The sequence below is a fragment of the Ursus americanus genome, chromosome 34 (genome assembly GCF_024610735.1).
Source record: "Ursus americanus isolate L20-20 chromosome 34, mUrsAme1.1.p, whole genome shotgun sequence".
In the NCBI taxonomy this organism is placed as follows: domain Eukaryota; kingdom Metazoa; phylum Chordata; class Mammalia; order Carnivora; family Ursidae; genus Ursus; species Ursus americanus.
In genome coordinates, this window is record NC_142160.1 from 17,972,472 (window position 1) to 17,985,949 (window position 13,478).

The 13,478-nt window shown below is 45.6% G+C and overlaps 1 protein-coding gene across 1 annotated transcript in view; it reads right to left on the reverse strand.

Moving 5' to 3' along the window:
• Positions 1–13,212, reverse strand: part of GNA14 (G protein subunit alpha 14) — a 179,737-nt gene extending 166,525 nt beyond the window's left edge. Inside the window, exon 1 of the mRNA XM_045781061.2 lies at positions 12,547–13,212. Within this exon, the coding sequence (XP_045637017.1) occupies positions 12,547–12,670 (124 nt within the window). The 5' untranslated portion in view covers positions 12,671–13,212. The remainder of the gene's footprint in view (positions 1–12,546) is intronic.
• Positions 13,213–13,478: the final 266 nt, after the last annotated feature.

Here is a 13,478-nt window from a genome sequence, read left to right on the forward strand (position 1 = left end):
ATTCAGGATCATGCTTATAAAGATACTCACTGGACTTAAGAGTGGAGGATCTCAGTGAAGTCTTCAACAGAAAGCTTAAAAATATAAGAAAGAACCAGTCAGAGATGAACTCGGTAACTGAAATTAAACACACTAGAGAGAATCAACAGCACATTACAGGATACGGAAGAATGGCTCGGCAATCTGGAAGACAGAGTAATGGAAAGCAACCAAGCTGAACAGCCAAAAAAATAAATGAGAATAGGTTAAGGCAACTCAGCAACATCAGGAAGCATAGTAACATTTGCATTATAGGGATCCCAGAAGGAGGGAGAGAGAAGAGGGCAGAAAACTTATTTGAAGAAATAATAGCTGAAAACATCCATAGTTTCAGGGAACAAAACAGACATCCAGATCCGGGAAACACGGAAAGCCCCTAAGAAAATTAACACAAGGAGATGCACACCAATATGCATAATAACTAAAATGGCAAAAAGTAATGATAAAGAGAATTTGAAAAGCAGCAAAAGAAAACCGTTACATACATGGGAAACCCTGTAGGGCTCTTAGCCAATTTATCATCAGAAACTTTGAATATATCCTGCTACTCCCTTCTGGCCTGCAAAGTGCTGAAAGGAAAAAAAAAAAATGCAACCAGGAATGCTTTACCTGGCAAGGCTATCATTCAGAATAGAAGGAGAGAGGAAGGGTCTCCCAGCCAAACAAAAGTTAAAGGAGCTCATTACCATTAAAACAGACTTACAAGAAATTTTAAAGGGAACCCTTTAACTGGAAAAGAAAGGCCATAACTGGAAGTAGGAAAATTATGAAAAAAAATTGTTTACAGGTAAATGCAAATATATAATAAAGGTAGATTACTCATAAGTCCAGTATGGAGTTTAAAACACAGAAGCATTAAACATCAATTATATCTATAAAAATCAGTCAAGAGATTCACGAAATAAAAGGATGTAAAATAGGACAAACATTTAAGATGGGGAGAGTGAGTAAAGATTTCAGTGCCTTGAGAATGGGTTCAAATTCAAGTGACCATCAACTTAATATAGACTGCTGATTGTGAAGGTGTGATATATGAACCTAATGGTAACTGCAAGTCAAAGATCTGTGATAGATACACACAAAAATAAAGAGAAAGGTATCCAAACCTAACACTAAAGGTAGCCATCAAACTGCAAAGACAGCAAGAAAAAAAAAGGAATACAACCACAAAAACAACCACAAAACAAGTAACAAAAAAGAAGTACATGCCTATCAATAATGAATTTGAATGTAAATAGACTAAATGCTCTAATCAAAAATACAAGGTGAATGAATGGATTAAAAAAGCAAGACTTATTTATATGCTGCCTATAGGAAACTCACTTCAGACCTAAAGATATGCAGATTCAAAGTGAAGAGATGGAAAAACATTTACCATGCAAATGAAAACGAGAAAGCTGGGGTATCAGACAAAAGAGACTTTAAAACAAAGACTGTAGTGAGAGGCAGAGAAAGAGACTACATAATGATAAAAGGAACAACCCAATAAGAGGATATAACAATTTTAAGTATCTATACACCCAACTTGGGAGCACCTAAATACATAAAGCAACTATTACCAGACATAGAGGAAGCAATCAGCAGTCATACAACAATACTAGGGGACTTTAATACCCAACTTACGTCAATGGATAGATCATCCAGACAGAAAAATCAACAAGGAAACAGTAGCTTTGAATGACACATGAGACCAGATGGACGTAGCAGACCTATACACAGCACTCCCTCCAAAAATAACAGAATACATTCTTTCCAAGTACACATGGAACATTCTCCAGGATAGATCATGTTAGGCCACAAAACAAGTCTCAACAAATTCAAGAAGATTGAAATCCTATCATGCATCTTTTCTGGCCACAAAGGTATGAAACTAGAATTACAAAAAAAAATCTGGAAAGAACACAAATACACAGAGGCTACATACCATGCTATTAAGCAATAAATGGGTGAAACCAAGAAATCAAAGAGGAAATCAAAAACAGACACCAAAGCTAATGAAAATGAAAACACAACAATCCAAAATCTTTGGGATGTAGGCAAAGCTGTTCTACGAGGGAAGTTTATAGCAATACAAGCCTACCTAAAGAAACAAGGAAAATCTCAAGTAAGAAATACAGAACAGGCTATGCAAGAATATTCTGGGGGAACTAATTTGCATCAGTCAGTGAAGGCTTCCAGGAGGAAAGGATATTTAAGAAGCATTCTGAAAATAAGTAGCCATTAGCTAGAAGACTATTAGGACCTCATGTTGGGGGTGGAGAGATGAGCACGTGCAGAGGCCTAAGGAGGATGGCCCACTGAAGTTCCTAAAAGAAAGCCCTACAGGCAGGAGTGAGTGATCACAGGGAATAATGTCACAGAACGTGGCAACGTGGCAGGGGACAGATACCCTGTCTCACACACCATGCACAGATTTTAGATTTGCACCCCAGGGCAAGGAGAACACATAGAAAGATTTTGAGCAGGAAAATAGCAATCCAATTTCCATTTTTACAAGGTCACTCTGGCTGCAGTGTGGACATTGGACTCAGGGCGAGGAAGAGGTTGGGGAATTCAAACAAGAGATGGTGCGAAGAGAATTGCAAGAAATAGACACAGTTGAGATTTGGCCTCTTGGAATAGATTTTGGTGAGGTGTTGGCTCTGGGAGTCAGGAGCAGGACTATGATTAAGAATCAGGGCCCTGGAATCAGGCTGTCTAGATTCAAACCCCGACTCTGCCCCTGGTGAACCTTGCTCTAGGACCTGAGTTTCCCCATCAGTAGAATGGAAAGGGTAATACTAATTGTACCTCAAAGGATGGTGAGGAGTAAACGAGATCATTCAAGTGCCCAGAAGGAGGCCTGGATGTATAAATGTTAGCTTTATTATTTTAATTTCCATTTCTAGTGTTAGGTGTAGCAGAAAACTCAAGGAAGACCCTCGGGATTCTGTCTTGAGCGCCTGAGTGGTCAGTGGTACCATTACTGAGGAACAGATAGGTAGAATTGGATGAATCAGGCAGAGAAGGGAAGACCTTTCAGTCTTGTTCAAGGAATTCTATCTTTGATATGTGAAGAAATAAATTAACTGTCTAATAGCACTTTCTGAATGGCTTTTTAGATGAATAGGCTACAATATTTTTAGCATTCTTACTTGGCAAGGTTTTTAAGTGGATAGTCCTGTTTTGTTAACTCTCTCGAATTTTTTAAAACAAACACAAACTCCTAAAATCTCCAAGCCACTGATTTAAATAGAACCGATTACAAACATTTTTATCAACAAATGCAATACATTTATATGCGGAGCACATCATGCCTTGTCACTTTGAACATCCCCACCTAGGGCAATATCAGACGATTATTTCTGTTAGGAAATGGACATCTTTCTGTGCAGCTATCAAATTCGCTCAGGCTAAGATATGGCTCCTAACCCACCAAACTAGGTCTTAAACTTCAGGGGATTTAAGTCCTTGAAATGACTGATTCTCTTTTCAGAGCTTCTGAATTTCTTATTCATAAAATTAAGTATGAGAGGAACCTCTAAAATCACGAGGCCCCTACAAAATCCTTTATTTTTATACAGGCAGACCTACCACTTATTTAGAAAATTACATGAATACTGTGATGAGTTATGATTTTTTTCAAATTATTTCAGAATAAAGCAATAAAGAAAAACATTTCTCAACTATCATTCCAGTTACATATCAAAATCTTACGTGCAGTTACCAGGAAAATCCTTATGGAACTACAAGGAATTTATTATTATGTTCAGTTACCCAACATACAGTACATCATTAGTTTCTGATGTCATGTTCAACAATTCATTAGTTGTGCATAACACCTGGTGCTCATCACAACTGCCCTCCTTAATCATTTTATTCCAGGACCCGGGCTCCATTTTCATATTTTGACACCACTATTCTAGGCATAAACAGTCAACATGAACAGGTAGCTAAGATAATGGATAGATGTTAAAAAAAAAAAAATCAGTTCTGGAATTTTCTGTCTTGTTTTTCTTCAAGATCCAACCCATGCCAGTCTTCCTTTCATGAATGTTCTTAAAGTACCTTGACCAATAGGGACCTCCAGCTACTATGAAGAATTCTTCACATTACCCATCTGCCAGCTCATGGAGAGAAAGACATACATATTTATTCAACCAATATTTAAGCTAAGGTCTGTGCTCAGCCCTGGGGCGAGGAAGGAGGCAGGCAGCTGGTCGGTGGTGAACAAAACACTCATGGAGTTCGAGGTCTCATGTGAAACTCCCCCCAGACTGAATCATTTGCCTGGATGCCTCCACCATCACTCAGTTACTGGAGCTCTCACATTGCGTGGCTCTCATTTTTCTCTTAACTTCCTTTATATCTAACAGCCCCACTAATCCAGGAAACAACTTCTTTCAGGTTTCATTTGAAATAGAACCAGGTGGGATGACAGCAATACATAGAAGTTTCTCTTTTAACTTCAGCACTTAAACTGGTTTCATGAATTCAATTCTACGTAACTGGAGTACCTTTGCTTTAAGTTTGTACTATCTGATTAAGGGGGGGGGTAGGAATCAATAGCCTTTAAATCCTTGATTCCAAGACTTATTGGCACACAAATTAACATTTTTAAAGTCGAGATGCCTTTGCACTGATGTGTGCATTCATTATGGTGTTTGTTTTCCTAAAAAGCTGTTTTCAAATCAATAGCATGTCTTATAATCAATGTCGCCTTAGAAACTAAGAAATTCAACAACAGGACTCAGACTGACTTAATGGAAAAAAATGAGTTGGCAACTAAGACTGGATTCCTAGCCTTGGCTTACTGCCAGTTAGTTACTAGTCACCGAGCCCTGTGACATCTGCTGAGTCTCTTCACGCCTCTGGACCTTTTCTTCTCCATTCATAAAATGCAAGTTTGCACTTCTATTTCTCAAACTCTGTGGTAAGAGATGAGCTAAAGGTTTTCCAGTCAGTTGCAGACATGCATTTACGAAATACAACACTATGCAGATGAGACAAGGATTCTCCACATGATTTATCACCTCATTTCTTTGATATTGCTTAGTAATACAATTAGCTTGTATTTCCCAATTACATAGTCGCTGAGCACCAGAAACAAAAATGCAGGGAATGAGTCACTCGGAACGAAGGTGTTTGTTATTCATGGCAGAGCCAAGAGAGAGGCAGCGTGGTTAACCCATCTGTGGGTCACTGACAATGGACCAACAATCCAGAAGACACCTTTTCAGGCAAAATAATAAAAGATAAATGTTCTTTTTTCCTATTCATTCTTTTTTAAAGTACAAAATATGAGAACTCAGCAGTTGCTTAGAAAAAAGTTTTTTAAGCCACCAAGAAATAGCACCCTTTGGTTGGAAATACCAGCCCATGTTTCATGTGTTTTCAAAAAAACAAAAACAGAACAAAACAAAACACAAAACAGATCCATAGCAGCTCTTACTAGAACATGCTTCCTCTATACCACTTAGTCCGGGATAGAAAGTCACCAGTTAACGGTCATTAGCCCTAAGGCCACTGCAGTTGATAGGAACGTCACTTTTTGATAATACATCAAAGTTAAGGGTGCGTACACATGCGAACACTTGTTTTTATAAGGACTCTTCGCGGAGGTAAGCGTACACGTGTGCTTGCTCTTTGCCCACCCACCTGGCACATGGGCACAGATGCTAAATAACCACGCAAGTTACCTAGCTCAGACTCTGACCACCCTTCACCAAGTTGATGAGAGAGTGATGTATTCCACTTCAAGAAAGCAATCCTCCCCTAGGCAGGTCAGGCTCAGAGGCCTCCTGGACATTTGCTGAAAAATAAGGGTATCTGCCTTAGAGCCTAGAGGTATAGACAATCAGAGGCTGGCCAGTCCTGGGTGCCGGACCAATGCTGTAAGAGAGGTTCTCACACTTGAGCGTGCGTCGGGACCGTCTGGAGGGCTTATTCACATACAGAGTGCTGGCCCCACTCCTGAACTTGATCCAGAGGGCCATCCATGACGGACACTGAGAGTTTGCGTTTCTAACACGTTTTCAGGAGGTGCCGATGCTCCTGGGAGCAGACTTTGAGAACCACTGGTAGAAGATACTGGATGACAGAATTGGAAAGATATCAGGGGGTCATCTGATCCAAAACTTTCACTTTCCTGGTGAGGACCCTTGGGTTGAGAGAAGACTGTCTTGTTCATGGTTAGACAGCCAATACTCAGAGCCTTCTCCAGCAAAAAAAAAAAAAAAAAAAAAAGCAACTCAGGTTTCCCAAATCTTAACATGCTGCTTATTTCATGATTCTAGGTTATGGCCATATATCGGGACCCTGCTCTCTGAGACGAGGCACCAGCAGAGCCTTCATGCTGTTGACCCTTCTCTCCACGTGTCCTTTGGAGAACATGTTAGTTCTATCAGTGACCTCAAAATGGTTAGGCAAGTGGCCTTAGACCAGACAGGGTGTTGGTAGACCACTAGGACCTGCTCGCCCAGATTTTAAACCCAGAGAACCTGTCCCTACCATCATTCCATGCAGCCTGTCCCCCAGCTCCCTGGCAGCTGAGCACAGATGGCCTGAGGTTTTGCAAAGTGACACAAGATATAGGAGATGGTCACAGATGATTTATAGCACGGCTGTGGAGCTAAGTGTCCAGTCCTCAACTGCTGTGGGGGTGGGGGAGTCCCTGGCTGTGTGCTCGGCCGTGTGGACTGATACCAGTGTCAAAACTCCCTTGGATCATGCCCTTTTGGCTGAGCCTGCTCTCCAGTTCCCAGCGGTTCTGTGAACTTCCTGCTTCCCCTCCAATAAATTATTCCTCTGCTTAAATGGTCTGCAGCCCAGAACCCTGGCTGACATGACAGCCCATTAATTTACCCATCAACAGAGAGCCAATTGATCCTCATCAAAATGAGGGCCCCCACAAAGACTCCGACAGTGGCTTCCAGCTTTAGAGCCCTTGGATTTCTGCTGGTACGCTTCGATCCTTTGACAGTGTTTGCTGCAAGGGCTGCTTGACCCCCCAGGGACCCCCACCCCAAGCCGTGTGCACTCAGAGGACAGCAGGTCTTGCTTTACAGCCCTTGGCCAGAACTGATGGACCCAGGAGTGTAGCTTGAGGTCACACCAAGACCTTGGGCTCTCGTCGGGGCAAGAAAGGCTCCGAGAGCTCTCAAACTTGGAAAAAGGAAGGAGCCAACCCATGCTGATGGCTGGGTCCTGTGAAGGCCCCAGCAACACCCTGGTACTGATGCTTTTCCGGTTTCTATCATTCAATTCTTTCCATTTCATGAGACATCCTGGCGAGTCCCCTTTCAGCCTGAATTTCAACCTTTGTCTTTGGTAACGTAATAGCTTTGCTATGCTCACTCACTAACAACCCCTCTTTGCCTTCTCAATCTAGCTACCCCCTCCCTGCAACCCCACACATGGGGATTCTTACAAGAAAACTTTCTAAATTCAGGTATCACCGGAAAAGAAAAAGGGTTTTGTAAACCACAAGGCATCTTTTAAGAAAGCAAACAAACAAACAACCTTTGAGGGTTAAGACATTTTTAAACATATGGTTTTTGTCTAACTCTACTGTCCAGTATCCCCCTCATCTGCTCGCAGCATTACAATGACAAGACACCCATCCTCGAACTCCACGCCTTGAGAAGTGTGGTTCCGTCAGGTACGTCGAAACTCGTGAGTGATTTGTCTACTCGCTCTGTTTAAGGGCCCTAAGCATCGTAAAAGGTTCTGTTTGCCACTAAAAGTCACCAAGACCCTGTAGAGAAATAGCTTATTCCCTGCCTGAGAAGGAAGGTCAGCTAGAGCTCCAGACTCATCTTTATGCCAAAGAGTAAGAAAGGGTTCAAAAAAAAAAAAAAAAAAAGGATGGGCCATGTTGCCATGATGCAAACAGCAGCCTGAAAGGGGTCTCATTGCACAATGAAGTACAGGGATGAAGTGAAACCCGATGAGGGATTCACAGATATGTACTGATAATAAATAGCGGCAAAAGGAGGGACCTTACAGGAACATGCCCAGTGCCAAATGTGAAATGGAGAGTGCAGGATTTGGAAAATCATTTTGTAGCCATCAGGGTGTACATTTGATCAGGAGTCAACAGATACGAAGTCTGAGGGGTATCTTTGCGAGGAGCAGGATATTTGCCTGGCCTTAAGGGTCTCTCCACCAAACCATTAGATAGTAGAGACAACGTGCAGCACCTTGAACAAGTGACCGAACGTAACATGGCCAACGAGGGGCAGGTGGACGTGGCGGGCCTCCAGAGAGGACTTTCGGAGGACATGACATCATGTATCCAGAGTTCCATACTGGATATAAATTATACCTCGATATACTTTATTTGAAAATGTACAAAGGGTAAAAGTCCATGGTTTGAAAAGGCTCTTTATTAGTTTAAAGGCAAAACGAATAGCCTCTTGAGCTGTCTTCAGGGACGGCTGGGTCATAGAAAGAAGACGGCTACCTGGTGAGGTTGGTTTACTCCAGCCAGAATGGACAGAAGCCACAGGAGGGGGAAAAAAAAAAAAAAATCACGCAGTCCCCCATTCTGAAGCACATTCTGGCACCAAAAGATGAAGCATTTTTACGTTAACATCTATTTTGTAGCGAACACACTATTCACATAAAAGGCTAAGATAAAATGTAAAAACTCAATGAAATCTTGCCTCCCAGGACCCCTTCATATCATCCCAGAGCCTCAGAACACCACTGACTGTCCTCAAGAGCTTCTCTTGGTGGATGGGGCGAAGTGTGTGTGTGTCCTACACGAGCCCACGCAGGGATGGCCATCAGCACCCTAACCGCCCCATTGCTTAAGGGCCTACTCAGATGATTCTTCTTCCAGAGGATTCCCCCCCATGCCCTGCTTATACCACCTTTTATTCTCCAGTAAGCACTTACGACCATCCTCCTCCTAACAGTCACCTGTGAACCAACACCCCCAATTTAGCACTTCACCTACAAATGATCCCTGAACTGAGCAGTGCCTGGCACTTGGGAAAATGTTGGATTGAACGAAGTGAAGAATAAAGGAACATGGGCATACTTAACCATTTCACTCCTTTTCCTCTTCACAGAGCCAGAAAAGCTTGTCACTTTATGGAGAAAGCCACCCTCCCTATGCTACTTCCTCTAATAAACTTCCAGCCTAGGAACATGATAATTAGTCTCCAAATGAGATTTTGTTATAACCAAGGCAATAAGATTTTAGGGGACTCAGATTTTCACCTATTTTGGTATAAGTAGGGAGACTCAAATCAGCTTATGGCTCAGAAAATAAGGGAAACTGAAAGCAAAACATTACTGTCAGAGCACTACCAGGACATTTTAGACAAACTGCTATGCAACCTGCAACTGATCAACTAAAATAGAAAGTAACCACCTCAGTGGTGGCTAAAAATACTCAAAAATGGAATGAAGATAACTGACACTTATTACCAGACAAACCCAAGAGAAGCTAGTCCATGGCTTTAAAAAAAAAAAAAAAAAAAAAAAAAGGTGGGGGGTGTATAGCCAGAGTTTGAACCCAGGCAGTCTGTCCTCAGAGCTTACATTGGCACAGGGATTAAAAATGTAAGTTAAATACCAATTCCCCAGTATACGTTCCTTCCAGACAATTCCAACATGAGGTCTGCATTCAAAATTCAGCCATCAGTTTCTGGAAACACTCAACTCTATTAACAACACTTGACTAAGCCTCATTTAATATTAAAAATGAATAAAAGATCCCATTTCTCCCCCTATTTAATTGCTTTTGTCCAGACGCTTTCTTCCTACACTGAATAGTACTCATCAGGGTTCCTTGCATAACTACTTTTGGTCTTACTTTGATCTGAGAAACTGATAAGGAATTTCTTTCTACCAAATTCAATCATCTTCTTTATCCTCCCCCTTCAGCTGAAAGCATCACATTGACATCTTGCAATTACCAGCCCAAACCAGATAGTAGCTTTTATCTTTCCCCGAGGACACTGACCTATGCTTTTATTAAGTGTAAACAGGATACTGCTCTAGTGACTGCACTTCAGAAACCCCCTCAAATCATTTTGTTGCAAAAGCATGATCCTTGTGAAAGAGCTGGTGGCTTTTCAGATCGTTCCACACTCCACACAGGATCCTCAACTCCCATTCACAAAGTGCAGTTTTCACCCGAGGCAGCTGAGCCGCGGATTATCTAATTGACCCATTACAGAGACTCAGGTGAATTCTGCACTCAGACTGCATGACTTGGGACCAAACAGCAGACACCATGTCCTGATTCCTTTATCTTTGAAGTCACTGCCTCCTCCTTTATCTTGGTAGTGTGCCCTGCTCCCTGAAAGAGGGAAAGAAACCCCAAGTTTTTGAGTCCTTCCTTGGGTTTCCTGACCACCGTGTGTGGCTTAGCAACTATTTCTATAGCTTTTGAAGTAACTAGCACTGAGCCAGTATGCCAGTCATAGCCGGGCACAGTGAGAATGGGGATCTTGGGAGACAAGGCAGTGCCTGGAGGGTGCAGGAGAGGGTTGGGGCAAAGGCCTGGGGGAGGCAATGAAGGTATTCGAGTCCCCAGTATTAAACAGGACCTCCAGGGCAAACACCTGACAAACATTACTCTCCTACTTGGAGTGTAAATGCAAGCATTTTACTCCAAAAAAAACGGGCTTGTTCACCAGTGTGGGATGGCTCATTGCACAGCCAGCATTTGTCAAGCTCCTAGTATATTCTAGACACTATGCTTCATACACTGGCACGAATCAACATACTTCACAATGAAAGAAGGTACAGACTTCCCTTGAAGAGAAAAAGTATGCCACCAAAGCCAGGCTCACCCCTATCATTTGCGGGGCCTGGAGCATGAGTACAAATGGAGGCCCGACATCATTACTTTGAGGTCATCAAGCCAACTGTCACATAATCCTCCTCCCTTGACAAATGTAGCTTTCTAACAACCTGCAAGGCCAGGTACAATTTTGAGTTTGCAGACCCCTGGTGGGAGGGGGGGGGGGGCAGGTTCTGGGCCAGACACAGGTTGTTCCAATAACCCTGCTAGATGGACACAATCTCTTCCCTCCCCCACCCAGGCTCCGTCTCTCATCAGGGAGTCTTCAGGGCACACCTGTAGACCCTCAGCTTGGAATCCAAGCTCGTCCAATACCCAGCACAGCTGCCCTTCGGCCACTCCTCAGGGAGGAGGTCTGCCCCCTCCCCACTTGCAGAGGCCAGGGAAGCAAGTTTGGGGCCTTTGGGTAGATAATCCAATGGGAATCTGGGGTGGGGGAGGGGCAGCGTGTATGGGGGGCAGCCCACTCCACCAGCAGACACCTAGACCAGTGGGGAGGAGCACAGCATGGTGAAGGCCAGACACCCCAACAAATACCTTCTAAACCCCCCGGGGGGGGGGGCGGGGAGTAAGTGCCAAAAGATTCCTTTGCCCAGGCCTGAAGCCAATATTGACTAAAAGCGAAAGCTTTTATCCATTTTATCCTAACTTGATCTTTTCTTTCCTTCAAGCTTTCTGGGAGGGTGACTCCTTATATTCAAGATTAATAAACTGGTGTAAGAGAGGATTCCTCTCTGGAAGGAAAGAGTTGAAACACTTCAAACTATCTGGAAAGATCTAACAGCTAATACCCTGGTCTGAACAAAAAGGTAAATGTTCCTCAAACAGCAAATGGATTGAACGGGGTTCTAGAAAGTCAGGTGATGTGGGATCCTTGCCCTAGGACCTAAGTTGGGGAAACCTTAACATTTTGTTTTGGCAAGTTAAGAGCCAGATGAGTAACTATTCAATGCAGCTGGGCCAGCCAAGCCCCAACACTAGGAAGGAGTGCGCTCAGTGGAGCTGAGCAGGGGAGGTTTGGGCCTGCTACAGACACAAAGGCCTGGGGGGGGGGGGGGTCACCAAAAGGACGCGGTTGGGGTCACAGTGGGGTGAGTGGCGAAGGCTTGGTCGTCAGCCCCACTACTGACCTAGTATTTGCTTTGTCTTTTCTCCAAGCAAGTTTACCAATTTCCCGGACCTCCATTTTTAATTCTCCGCGACGGGGAGGTTACTACCTTTCCCTGCTACAGCCCAGCGATGCGGTCACAACCGAGCACAGTCCACACTTAGCAAGCACTCACCCAACCGTACTTCTTTGGAATCGAGAGCCCAACGGCCCAAGCTAAAGCTGCACCCCAGTGTTCATCAGGTAGCTCCCACCAGCCACCCCAACATCCCCGACGGGGCTCTGAAAAAGCTGGCGGCAAAAGGTTGGGATGGAGGCGGTTTTAGGGGGAGGGGCAAACAAAGCAGACACTGATCGAAGGCTACGTCTCAGCCTTGTTTTGGGGCAGGGAAGGGGTGCTTTCGAAAGTCGCCCAACTAGAGCGTGCAAAGGACAGCGTAAGGCCCCCGACGTTGCCGGCCTCCGAGCCCCCAGGGGCAGGGAAGAAGCCGCGCCACACCCCGCGGGCTCCAGGCCCGGAGGGGATCCGGGTGAGGGAAGCGGCCGGGAGGGCGGACAACGCCTGGCGAGCAGGGGTCGCGGAGTCGCAGCCACTCACCCAGCAGCAGCAGCTTGAACTCGCGGCGCGCGTCCTTCTTGTCCCGGCGAAGCTGCCGCTCGATCTCGGCGCTGATGCGCTGCGACTCCTTCTCCTCCGCGGACAAGCAGCAGCAGCCGGCCATGGTGCGCGCTGCACCCGACGGCGCGACGCGGTCCCGGGCGCCTGGCTTCTCCGCGCGCCGCTCGCGGGGCAGATCTGCGATAGGCACCCGCGTTCGGAAAGAAGACCAGGCCGCCTTGACTTTTGGAGTCAGAAGCCTGGCCTCCTGAGGCGCAGTCCGGTCCTCGAGGATGGGTTCGGAGGCGGGGGTGAATTCCGAGTGCTAGGCACAGTCGAGTGCCCTGCAGATCCGGGCTCACCAGCCCCACGGTCGTTCCTGGGGAGGAGGAGAGCCAGCCGAGACGATGGGAGCGCGGCCGGCACCCGGAAGATGCGCACGCCCCTTAGCACGGGAGCCAGACACCCAGTCGCCCCGCGCAGACCGCGCGTAAAAAGTTGGGGTGTCGGTGCCCTGGGGGGAGGTGGTGAAGAGCGGGATCTCTGGGTCCTGGTGGTGTCCCAGGCAGGCGGCAGGCACGGCACTGGTTGGAGGCAGAGGGCCTGGCTACTCCTTGCCTGGAAAGTTCCGAAAGTGACCGCAGATTAAGACTGAACGTAAGGCTTCCAGCTGGCGCTAGTGGCTCTAAGTGGCAGAAGGAGGCGGAGCGTCTCAGACCTGCAGCCCTGGCGTCCGCCCCAGTCGGCCTTCGGGGCGCGCCAAACTGAGGGTGCCTGGGGGCGAAAGGGACCAGCGAGGAGCTGGGGCTCGGGTCCCGGGGGTCTGAAGTTCCTGGGAGCAGCCCCCACACGTGCCTCCCGGGCCGTGAGGTCCTTGCACCCAGAGGGCCGCCTGCAGAGCCTCCGGGCCCTGCTTCCTGCCCAGATACGGG